General features: G+C 49.2%; 1 protein-coding gene across 1 annotated transcript in view; it reads left to right on the forward strand.

The window, feature by feature from the left end:
* Nucleotides 1-12,728, forward strand: part of JARID2 (jumonji and AT-rich interaction domain containing 2) — a 273,790-nt gene that overhangs the window by 119,690 nt on the left and 141,372 nt on the right. The window contains 1 exon segment of the mRNA XM_077770125.1: nt 5,696-5,831. Coding sequence (XP_077626251.1) covers nt 5,696-5,831 — 136 coding nt within the window.

Here is a 12,728-nt window from a genome sequence, read left to right on the forward strand (position 1 = left end):
GAGAACAGTTGACTTCCTGTTCCTCTCCCTGGGGAAGCAGGAGTGTTTTCTGTGGAATGAGTTCCCCCTCCCGCCTACAGCAGGCTGACCTTTAAAACATTGGTGGGAGGTTCTGGATTTCACTTAAAACGCAGGTGTGTATCACACTGCGTTCCTAGTATGTCTTGGATGTCGGCTTTATTTTTATATGGTGATGTGGTTAAAAATGATCTCTGGTGGTAGACCTTTTTTCTTCATGGATTCCTATTTGCTGGAAGGGAACTAGAATAATCCGGTTGGTTGACCTGTGTCCCAGTTGAAGCCAGTTGTTCCTGTATCCTCGTTAACGACATCCTTGGTTGGGATGATCAGTTACTTGATCACTCTACCTGTGATGCTTAAGTCTCTTCCTAGGCAGTTTGTTCACAAGTGATAGGAAATTAAGTATCTTCCGTTGGATGGGCTCTGTTTCATTTTTTAAATAATTTTAATGGTTAGAAAAGGTTTTTAAAAACCCAAAATGTTTCCCTCTAACCTGTGCATTTCCATCCTCCGTTTTCGCACTCCTAAATCAAGGTGGCCCGAATTTAAAACCGTAAAAACCAGTGAGACCTGGACAGATTGCATAAGGAGGCCTTGACAGATGACCTTGGAACTGAGGGAGTTAGTTGCAGAGTCCAGACACTAGCCTCCAGCTAGTGCTGCTCATGGATTTTTTCCCCCTCACATAATGTTTACATTCATCTCTTGAAATGAGTAATTTTAATTTTACTATCAATTAGACATTGGGAGTTTATCTGTTTGACGTTTTCTCCTTGAGAACAAACTACTGAGGTTTGAAACTTTGCTTTGGGCACCTGTCCTGTTGGCGTGGACAGGGGACCACACGTGGCAGTTGTGGTTTCTCCTTAGCTGTATGACCTTCGGGCGAGACCCTGAAACTCCCCTCTTTTTTTTTTTTTTTAAATTATTTTTGTGATTTCCTCCTTTTCCATGCATTTTAAGTTACAAGGAGGCGGTAGCGAGCTTTGTAAATCTCTAACCTGGACGGGAGCGTTGGAGAACAGTTAGGCGGTGCCGGCCACCATGAGCGTCGTGTCTTCCTGCACGAGGCTGGTGCTCCATGCCCTTCCAGGTTGGTTCCGGGGCTTGGGGCAGTTATGGGTCTGTGCTACTTGCAACTGCATTTCCATATTGTCCCCTCCGGGACAATTCCTCAAAATAGGTACCTTTATGCTCAGCTTTGCAGGAAATTTCTGGAAATGCTTCTAGAAGCATCTTATTTTCACTTCTACTTCTTAAAGCCTTAATGCTCAATTTTCCATTTGTTGAAGACAGTGATTTTTAGCAGTCAAACTAGGACAGTGAATCTAGATCCTTGTGATTTTTTTTTTCTTTTTCTTTTTTTCCCTTCTTTTAAAAACCAGGATAGGAGACCCTGCTAGTCTTATTAATGGCAGTATTTGCAAAGTGTTTGTGTTGTAGTTGGGGAAATACAGGTGAAGAGATTAGGGGATGGGGTAGGTGGTATGTCGGGTTGTTTGGGGGCTTGAATTGTCCCCCCAGTAATTGGATGAAATGTAGAAACTCAGAGGTCCTATTGATGCCCCAATGGCAAGATCTTAAATATATATAAGGAAATTCATAAAAGGAATTTACATACTCTAGAGGCGCTGGATAGCTCAGTCCGTTCAGTGTCTGACTCTTGGTTTCGGCTCAGGTCATGATGTCACATTTTGTGAGCTCGAGCCCCACATTGGGCTTCATGCTGACAGTGTGGAGCCTGCTTGGGATTCTCTCCCTCTCTCCCTCTCAAAAACTTGGGGGGTGGGGAGGGAAACCTGACATCCTCTAGGCGATTGAATTTTATCCCAGTAAAGCTACTGTACTCCTGTCAGTGGCTACAGCCTCTCTTTGTCTTCCTTTATTAAGCTGACCAGTAAACCGGAAGGGACTGGGGACTTGGTGTTAGGGAAGCATCCCAAAGGCGTCCAGGAAAGGACCTCTCTGTTCAGTGCTGCCTTGTCCAATCTCCTGTGACTCTATCTGATGAGTAGAGAGAGCCACGTGGCCTGAAGGTGTCTAGGGAAGGTTGGAGGGGATTGTTTGGAATTGTGATCACAGAGGCTTGAGTGGAGTATCCAACGATTGAAAATTGTGATTTGGGAATGTGTAGTTGAACACAGAGGGTGGGAAAGTCCTGAATGAGCGAGAGGAAGGTGGGAGCCGGTGCAGATGCAGCTGGAGAGGAACAGTAAGTGTCCAGGTGTTTTGTTGAAGGAATTGGCCTGTATTTAGTTCAAGCTGAGTGTCTCTGACCGGGTCATTAGGCTTGGGCCCCGTGAGGCCATGTGGATTTCCAGACAGGTGCCGTTTTCTTGCGGGGAGCTAGGTGGACTGAGGAGGAGGTGTCTGGTACGCACCCGAGCTTGCTGCCGAGAGTGGGAGAAGGGTAGCTAGCCCCTTTGGATTAGCCCGTGGGGACTGTTTTATGGGCGTAGCTGCAATTAAATCAAGAAAACTGCAGAGATTTCCTGTGTTCGACTTAAAACGCCCTGGATGTTTGGAAGGGTAGGGACAGCCTGGCCATGTGTGGGGAACCATAGTGGGAAGAGGCAGCTTGCACTTGGGTCTGACGTTTCCAGAAATATCAATCGAGCTCTTACGGTATCGGGCTTGTCCTGGTGCGGGGGTATCCGTGGGGACCAGCATTTCCTGACCCCGTGCCGACATCACTTAAATGGCTGGTTTAATGGGACCGCTATTGAAGAGGGGAGGAGAAAAAGCCATCAACTCTTTGAGGGGCGTTGATGAGACTGCTGTCGGGGCCGTACTGGACCGTTCTGAGTGACCGTTAAGGCCACTGCAGAATGTGTATCGGGCCCGAGGTACCTTCTTCCAGATATTCCGTGACCCACAACCTTGGTATCCAGCCCCACGTTGCCTCTCGTCGGGTGGAAGCTACGCTTGTGCTTTCTGCATCTGACCCGCCACCAGAGAGGAGTGCCAGCCTCTCCTGGCTTGGTGTAGGGTGACTCCCCACGACCCCGCAGCTGTGCCACAAGCGGCCTGTTTTAACTTCTGAATTATTACCTCCCCATTGAGCTTCTGGAAACCGAACAGAATCCCTTATTACCTTCTTGTGTCTTGTATCCACCTCGAGGGAGGGGATTGGGCTGGACTTGCACTGTACGTTCTAGAAATGAATGCTTGTTGTCCCCCCACCGCCCCCCAAAAAAAGTTTGCCTTTTTTTTTTTTTTTTAATGTCTAGAATTTGAAACCCCATAATCTGGGTCATGGTTTTGCGTCTCCTGTAGTTAAAGTACTTTATAGGTTTCGTGAAGCGTCTTGTGTTGGTAAGTGAACCTTAAATGCGTCTTCCTTTGCGGGCGGTTTCATCTCCCATGGTTTATGTTTTAATTAGACATTAGTTGTAGGGGTATAATTCTCCTGTGCGGAGGCCTGAAGTCAGAACGAAGGCACCGGTCTGAACACGATGCAGTAAATCATTGCAGGCATTTTGCATTGAAAGCTATTTGGGAGTTTTATCATTTTATCATTTACAAACCATGGCTATGTAGGGGATAATAGTTGATAATCACATTGGCATTCAATGCGAAGAGGACTCTGGACACGATGGAGGGAATTCTGCCAGGTGGCCTTGCCTGGCCCTTGAGAAACGATGGGATTTCAGCCTCACTGTCATGAACTTGAGGAGTTCATGTTTCTCATCCCAGTTGCAACAGAGAAGCTCTGGGAGCCAGTGGGACAGCAAATTCTCCTTTTGTGCGTTGTGTGGCCCAGTCCTCTCTGCCTTTTACTCAGATTGGCTATTCAGGCTTTGCAAACGGAGTCCGGTCAGATGCTTCATGTTTCTATGCATTAACCATGTGATCGGCAGGTAGAGAGCGACTTGTACACAGGTAGCAATGGAGAAACGACATGGGCTTCTGTCGGGCCGAGGCAGTCTGCTGGCTTCTTTCAGCCTCTGGGTTCGAACCCACCACCCCGGGCTGGTCTAGGAGCAGTCTCCTGCCTTTCAGGGAGCACGGCCAGGAAGACAGGATGTGCCTCCTTCCTCAGGAGCTACCGGAAACCTCAGCTTGGCAGACGGGCAGGCATGGAGGGCGTTGTGGGGAAGGTGGAAATCCCGGCTCCTCTCTTTCCCAGGGCCCCCTTCCCCTCAGTACAGGAGATGGTGGATGGCTCTCGTTCTGGGGAGAATCCCGGAAGCTTAGGCAGAGAGCAGCTTCAAGGTATTTAGGGCTTAGAGTCTCCGTGTGGTTGGATTTCTCAGATGTTTGTGTTGACATGGAATTCAGGAGTTTAAGAGCTGGAAAAGACCTCCGGTCATCTGGCTCCCTTCCCCGGTTCCAGGGAGCTTTTACGGGAGGAAAAACCAGTTCTGTGGGACATGCAGGTCAATCGCGCCCAGGCCTGACTCTTGAGGCCTTATGTGTGAGCAAAAGGAGCCTGAGGTAGCCAATGTCCCCCTTCCTGCATTTGCCCAGGGCATTACTGTTTTCCTTATTCTCTGAAGGCCCAAAATATCTGAGAAGCTCAGATCCTTCTTTCTCTAAGTTGAACTATTCTCAAGCACTTGCGTCATGAAGCAAGTACGTGAATGTTAGGACTTCATCGTTCAGCACACAGTAGGCAGGCATCCGTAGGAGGCTTCTGTGACTGTCCTTAGCCATGGGAGTCTGTGCTTTAAGCCTTAAACACCGTCTCACTGGTTCTTGAAGACCATGGGCTGCGCTTCCTCCTGGTTCCCACCATCTCCATGTTTCCAGATGTAGCTCCTGGGCTCACCGCTGGTGGGCTCCCTCCCCTTCTCCTCTTGACCCTTCTGGATCCTCCTCTGTCTTTCTGTGGCCACTACCGGAGTGGCTGGGATGGTCGCTGGCCTGGCTGCCAGTTCTTGGGATTCCCCCCGCCCCCTCCACCCGCCCAGCCTGGCCTTCATGTGCTCTGTTCCTCTGCAGAACTCTCATTGCATCTGATACCACAGACATAAGGGAGCCGCGCTAATTAGACCTCAAGACCTGTTATTAACCTGAGTGTATTTCTTCTTCTTCTTTTGTTTTCTTTAAGTCCCCCCTTCCCATACCTCCTACCCCCACCTCCCAGTTCTCTACTCCGCCATGATCCAGCGCTCTATTCCTGCTGTGGTGTGTCTCTCTCATTTAGGGCTCATTTCCATAAGAGGTCAGCGCAGATCCAATTTCGTTTCTTCTGACCAAATTGCAGATTCTTTGAAGGCAGCACCGAGCCCCCAGCACCAGCAGCAGCAGTTTCTAAAACAGGGCCGCACGTGTGGGAGGTACACACGTCCTGGAATTACTCCGGGAAACTCCAGCGCACTGGTTCATTACACCTGTGCTTTTGGGGTAACAGCTCCTCTTTCTCGATTTTGCCAGGAATAGACAGTTTGAGTGTTAGTGGTTAACGAGGGTATGTGGGCGTAGGGCTTGTAAAGGGGGTGAGCCGGTGGTCTTCCTTCCACTCCATTTCACAGTCCGTGGGTTGGCTTTTCTGGGGCCATCAGAAAGGCAGAGCTGAATGAACCCTTCCCGACCGTAGGAGGGTGTGATGGCCCCGGAAGTGCATCTGGCTCTGATACTTTGGGATGCGTTTCACCGTTTATTTTCATTCCGGTTATTTACTTGGTTTTTGTTTTAAGCGATTTCCCTTCTCCCTTTTGTCTTCCTGCAGGATGACAGTGATGGGATTCCATGGTCAGAAGAAAGGGTGGTGCGGAAAGTCCTCTATCTGTCCCTGAAGGAGTTCAAGAATGCCCAGAAGAGGCAGCACGGGGAAGGCCTTGCTGGGAGCCTGAAGACCGTGAACGGTGAGTCGACTCCCTTGTTGGACTCGGACGGTGTCTTCGGCCTTGTTTCCGAAGTGGATGTGTGTTGGGCGGCTTGTGCTTCTCCCCTCGTCGAAGTTATTTCGGACATCCTCCTGGGTGTACAGATTCATTTTCTTTTTTATTAATGCTCCTTTATATGCTGTGTAATATAATTTGCAGGGTGCCTTAATCTGCCTGTTCCCTGTAGATAACGACAAGGGCTGTGATCTGATTTCTACCAGGTCCGGGGTTGAATGTAGAGTCTGGCTTAACAGGTGTTTCTGTGGATCTCTGCCTTTCTGCTTTGCTGCGATGCGGGGCGGGTATTCTTAGCGTGAAGGCTTGTCAGGTTGAAAGTGCTGATTCGCACAGCTAAGGAGAGGCGTGGACTCTCTCCTAGGGATACCTCCCTGCTGTCCGCTAGCTCTTCTCCCCTGACGGTATAGGAAGTAGCTTAGATCTGCCGTCTGCCTGTTGCCCTTCCTGCTCTCTGGCTCCACAGCCCCCCAAGTACCTGTTTCCTTGGTGATCAGGACGGCCGGGTCGTTACGTGGCGGCTGGTGTACAGTGGGCCCGAATGCCCGTGCGTGTGCAGGGGCACCTGTGTGATTATCAGACGGGTCCTTGAAGGCTGGAGGGAAACTTGCTCTCTGGCCCGAGTTTATTCTGAGGGCTCTCTGGAACAGGGTTAGCGGGATGCGCGTTGGACTCCTCCAGTGATCGTAACCAAGCTTCCGGTCACCGTGTGTATTTCGTTTCAGGGGGTGTGGTCGTGGTGACATTCCAGTGTCTCTTGAACTTTGTTCGTCCTTTGGAATTAGAGAAATGTGAACCAATTGACCCGTGTTCTGGTTCGTCACCTGCTTGGAGCAAGCAGATAAGCAAGAAGGGATTGTTCTGTTTTAGAGTCTTGGCCCTGGTCATGGGGTAGTAGAGGCATGTGAGGGGGTGGGGGGTGCATTTGGCAGCGTGCCAGGGTGCAGAGTGACAGGCCCGCTTAGGGCCTCCAGTGTCTTTCCGTTCTGCTGAGTTGTAAGGTGGGTTGTCTGGGAGCCTCTTACTGGATCCGTGCTTACAGGCAGGACCTGTTCCCACTCTGGACAGAGGTCCGTCCCGCTCTGCTTCCAGTACTGTGTGACTTGAAACCAGAAGCCCCTGAAGCCTGAGCCAGCGTGCATGGGAGGGCCCCCCTCCACTTTTGTTTTTGAATCTTTCCCATATACAGAAGGTAAGTCGTAGAATCTGTTGTCACAAGTACAGAATCTGGACCCACGTGCGATGTGATCGCTCATGTTCTCACCACTTCACAGCGGACATAGGTTTTGCTGTACGTTTTTTATGGGGAACGATGGGGGAGAATATCCTTGCGTCCTGGGGTTACAGTCGAGCGCTAGCTGCTGGGGGCGTAGATCTTACTGTCGTTATAAGGCAGTAAGTTCTGCTAGTTAGAGGAGGGGAAATGCATCCCTTCGTGGTTTTGGAATCTCTTTAACCCAACGGAGGAAAATCAGCTTTTGGGACAAGTTAGCTGGGTGTCCAGGATTAAATAAAGGTGGAATTTAGGTGAAAGACTTTCCCTTTGGCCCTTTTAAGAGGGAACCGGCCCTGCCAGCTAGCTGACCACATGTAGCCATCGTTTTTACGGGCCTTGTCAGGAGCTTGACCGTGCTGAGGAAGGAGTTCCAAGAGAAGTGTCAGACGGTTCTCTTGGGATCATTGAAGACTTTATGGAACTGATACAAGAATTCGTTCAAGAAAAGTAGTTTGTATTTTGTGCTGATCAAGACTTGACATGTCATTTTCTTGTTGATTTTTAAGTATGGAGACCCCAAGGCGCCTCTCTTTCGGTGGTGGAATTGCTGTGAACAGGCCCGTTTCTGGTTTTTGTTGGTATTGGTGGAGCTGATGGTCTGAGCCCACATTTTCCTTGTTCTGTGTATTGGATTTCCAGAGCTGTTCTGAGTAAACACGACTCCATGTTTCAAGAATAATTTTCTTAAAGGCAGCTAATGAGTTGAACTGTGCTTTCTCTTTGGGGGGGGGGGGCGGGGGGGCTTCTGGAGAGATGGGGAGACCAGCTCCTCCCCTGCAGGTCCCCGAAACTCAGCTGTGCTCTCCTAGGGGGCATGGTCCAGCGTTGGTGGTATAGTGGTGAGCATAGCTGCCTTCCTAGGGGGCATGGTCCAGAGAACGCAGAAAGCATGGGGAGCATCCCAGGCCCTTCCGGCAGCTGAGGTTGGAGGTAGGACGATCACAAGCCATGTTATCTGGGTGTGTGCACGCGCGCGTTTGTGTGTGTGTGTGTGTGTGTGTGTGTGTGTGTGGTGTTCTGGTTAGTCACCTAACCTTTTGAGATTCTCTTTTAAAAATTGAAATCCATTGGTCCGGTGTTAGTTGTCAGAGAGATTTGACCGGTGGTAGGGTTTTGAAGCTGCCCAGTACAGAACCCTCGTTTAGGATACAGGGAAGGAAAGTGACCAGACAAGGATCAGAGCGGGTACCTGTCCCCAGATTGGAGGGTGGGGGAGGGTGGGTACCTGTTCCCAGATTTTGGGCAGGGTTGACTGCTGCCCGTGTGGCTCTTCCCTCCCCTTTTCATGCGTTGCTGCTTGGGGGCCTTGGGTAGTGACCTATCTGAGACCCCTTGTGTCATCTGACTACAATGTGGGGCTTTGTGAGCGCCCCCTGCAGCGGTGACTTTTCTAAGGTGACACGGCTGTCCGCGGTGCAGTAGTGGAATTGCCATCACAACTCCAGCCATGGCACTTTGAGCCTAGTACTTATTTCAGAAGACAGAAGGGATGAAAATGACCCCGTATCTTTGCAACCAGGGTATTGAAAACCTTTTTATTTTTCACTGGATCACTTTTCAGAGATGTTTCTGGGTTATTGGTCTCACCAGAGTTCTGGGGGAGATTCCATTTTCCAGGAGTCCTCTGCGTTCACAAATAGAATAGGCTTGAGGTGCTTCTCTCTAACTGGACAATGGATGGACCTCACTTCCGCTACCCCCTGGCGCGGGAGACCGATGAGCCAGCATCTCCGTCCTTGCCCTCCTGTGTGAGGTGGGTGGGGTCGGCGTCTGTTAACACACACACAGACACAGACACAGACACACACAGACACACACACACACACAAACACATCCACACACACACACACGGCACCAGCTTCTTTTTTGCCGCCCGTTTCTGTGGGTCCTAGTGCGTAGCAGTAATAACCCAAGCAGACACAGGCTCGCAGGGAGACCTCCTGTTTTACGTCCTAAAATTCAGGTTTGCCATCAGTCTTCCTTCTGCAGTTCTAAAGTAACCAGATATGGTTTTTTTTTTTCTGTTTCTTTGGTCCTCGTAAAAGGGGTGAACCTGAGTTTTGAACAGCCTCGCAGATTCTCTGTAGGAATTAGAGCCCTTGTTACGGCGTGTTGGTTATAGCCGGGCGCAGGGGAGGCGGTACTCGGTTTTTGCTGACTGTGAGAGGCTTCTGCGTGCTTCCTGCTATAGATAATGCCACTTCTTCTGGCTGCTATAAAGTGACAAAAGCATGGGGAAGGGCTGGCAGAGGCTGAGGCTGAGGCTACTCTTTGAGGGCCCTTGGCCCGCTGGGGCTGAAATTAGGGACATTTAAATAATAACATGCTGCACAAATGAGTACAGATAATTACACAGTAAGAGAGGGGAGCTATTAGCTGTATTTGAGTTTCATTTTCTTCCTATAAATGTCATCTGGGATCCAGCAAGCCCTCTGGCCAGCCAAAGGACCTTGAGTAGATTTAAGGGAACCTGGATCCTTTTTCTTAGAACCTCACCGCAGTCGTGATGGCTGACCGGTACCGAGCACTCCCTGTCGACCCGTCAGCATTCCAGCACTTTCTCTGTAGTTCACGGAATAGGTCTTCAGAACAGGCCTTATTGTAGATGAGGAAATGATCCACCAGAGTGGATGAGCCATCAGTCTACACAAGTAGACCTCAGCCGTCGGACTTTTCAGCCTTGGCTTTCTCTATCTTGACTTTAAACCACCCCTTGGATAAACAGAAGTAACTTTGGAACCCTCTGTAAAGAGAGGATTCCAAAAGCTAAGAATTTGTAGGAGACCTTTGTTTAAAAAAAAAAAAAATTCCCAATAGCCATCTCTTTTGAAGGAGAGCATGTGAAGAGGACGTCGGGGGTGGGGTGGGCAGTAGAAGTATGAACGTGGCATATTTGTGGTCTTGATTAGAGCTTATCATTGATTGGTTATCCACAGGGGCATACATTTTATTCACCTAGAGGTAGAGTGTTTTTTTTGTTTGTTTGTTTGTTTGGTTTTTAAAGTTTATTTTTGAGAGTGAGACCGAGTTCTAGCTGGGGAGGGGCAGAGAGAGAGAGGGAGACACAGAATGTGAAGCAGGCTCCAGGCTCTGAGCTGCCAGCACAGAGCCCAACGTGGGGCTCGAACCCATGAATCATGAGACCCTGAGCTGAACTCAGATGCTCAACTGACTGAGCCACCCAGGCGCCCTGAGATTAATATTTTTAATGCTGCTGTTGAACCACCAGTTTGTCACTCTCCATACAGTCCTGTCGTCACATGACACAGCCTTTCTGGCAACAACTGCCGATTTGTCGGGAAGGGCTGACGTTGGAAGTGTAGATAAAGAACACCCCCCTTAAGGAGAAGAATTTTGGACTTGTTCAAAATCTTTTTTTAAGGTTTAGTTTTGAGAGAGAGTACACATGTCCATGTGTATGATTGGGGGAAGGTTAGAGAGACAGAGAAATGGGCTCTGTGCTATCAGCTCAGAGCCTGGAGCCTGACGCGGGGCTCAAACTCCCAAACTGCGAGATCAAGACCTGAACCAAAACCAAAAGTCGGATTCCTAACCGACTGAGCCACCCAGGCGCCCCTGGACTCCCATCAGCATCTCACAGATTCCTGATGTTTTGTTTGCGGAATGAAACTTGGGCCCAAGTCCTGCGAATTCATTNCTCTCTGCCCTTCCCCAGTTCATATTCTGTCTCTGTCTCTCAAAAATAAATAAACGTTTAAAAAAATAAAAACAAAAAACAAAAAAGAAAACCCCGAACATGTTGTCTTGTGACTGGAAGTTTATTTACATAGCTGTATCTGAAAACGTGTCATGTGTCATGGTTGAATGGGTATCTTCATCAAGAGAGGGCCGGGAAGGGGGGTGTGAGGGGGGCACACCTCTCCCTTCTGCTTTGGCCCCAAAGCATTCATATCTAGCTGTTCTAAGGATGGTCCCCACTTCAGGAAAGACCTGCTTGTCTCCTGAAGAACGTGGCTTAGTGGCACCTGGGTGGCTCAGTCTGTTGAGCCTCTGACTTCAGCGCTGGTCATGATCTCCAGGTTCCCGAGTTCAAGCCCCGTGTTGGACTCTGGAGTCTGCTGTGGATTCTATGTCTCTCTCTGTCCAGCGACACCNGTTTCTGGAACGCACCAGCCTCGGAGACTTTTCTTACTTGTGTCCCCGATGTAGGAGCCAATATTCCCAAAGTGAAAAAAAGCCAGGCAGGAAGGGTAAATCCACTTCACTGAAAATTCACAACTTAAATTTATTCTTTGTTAGAAACATAAACTACATTTTATTCTTGTAAACGGTAAAGTTGAAAAGGCTTAAGGGGTGCCTGGGTGGCTCAGTGGGGTTAAGGGCCTGACTCTTGGGTGTTTCTGGTCACGTCATGTTCTCACGGTTCAGGAGTTCGAGCCCCAGGTCATGCTCCCCACTGATGGCACTGAGCCTGCTTGGGATTCTCTCTTCCTCTCTCTCTCTGCCCCTCACCTGCTTGTTTGCAGTCTCTTGATCTCAAGATAAATAAACTTTATAAACTTTAAATGAATAAAAGGGGCTTGAGGGCCACCTGGGTGGCCCAGTCGGTTCAGCGTCTGACTTCCGCTCAGGTCATGATCTCACAGTTGGTGAGTTGGAACCCCGCGTCGGGCTCTGTGCTGACAGCTCAGAGCCTGGAGCCTGCTTAGGATTCTGTGTGTCCCCCCCTCCCCCCCCAATAAACAAACATTTAAAACTGAGGCTGCATGTCTTTCTCCGTGGCTTTGGTGTGGTCGTGGTCATTTGAGGACCCAGGTGTGATGCACATGGGACATTTCTTGATAGAGGTCCCATTGGTTGTTATTGATTGAGTCTTTAGAATGGAGGTGGTTTTGGGAGTAACAAAACGGAATTCAAGTTGCTCTTTTTTCCTGTCCCTTTGTGCTTGGGGTCCTTGCCCCTTCATTTCTCTCCGCCCGCCTCTCTGTCAGCTCTGTCCCAGATTCTGTCCTCCTCCTCACATCTTGGGCTATTTTAAGAGAAAAGGCATAGGACGTGGTGGTGGTGGTGGTGGTGGTATATGGTTGTGGGTGTGGTCAGTCTTTCTGCTGGTTTCCAGAAGCCCAGCTTGGCCCTGAGGGCAAAAGGTAGAAATCTGCGAGGTCCCTTTTTCTCCTCTCTACCAGGGCATCAGTCCGGAACTTCTCCCTCATCATTATTTACTTCGCTACTGGATGATTGCCATCAGTAAGCAAAACATGCTGTAGTTTCACTCCTAATAAAATAATCCCTCCGCTGATCTTGTATCTCCCTCCTGCTGTTAATCTCTCTTTATTGCAGAGTTCCTGGATAGAAAATGTCTAAGCAATCGGTCTTCCTCTACTATTTATATTCATGTTCATATCCTTTCTCCTTTCGTATACCTTTGAGCCCCTAGAATGAGGCCACGACTAACTCTTAATAATGACCTCAATTGCCAATCAAGTTTCTGGGCAGTGTTGCCTTATTTGTCCCCGTGGCAGCATTTGACATGATCGAACCTGGCCTGAACTCCACCTGCCTACTTGCCTTCTACATTTTGATTTCTTGGGAAGGCATCATGAACATGAGGTGTCCCTCGGCCA

This window comes from Crocuta crocuta, unplaced genomic scaffold (assembly GCF_008692635.1).
Source record: "Crocuta crocuta isolate KB4526 unplaced genomic scaffold, BGI_CrCroc_1.0 scaffold24, whole genome shotgun sequence".
NCBI classification, from domain to species: Eukaryota; Metazoa; Chordata; class Mammalia; order Carnivora; family Hyaenidae; genus Crocuta; species Crocuta crocuta.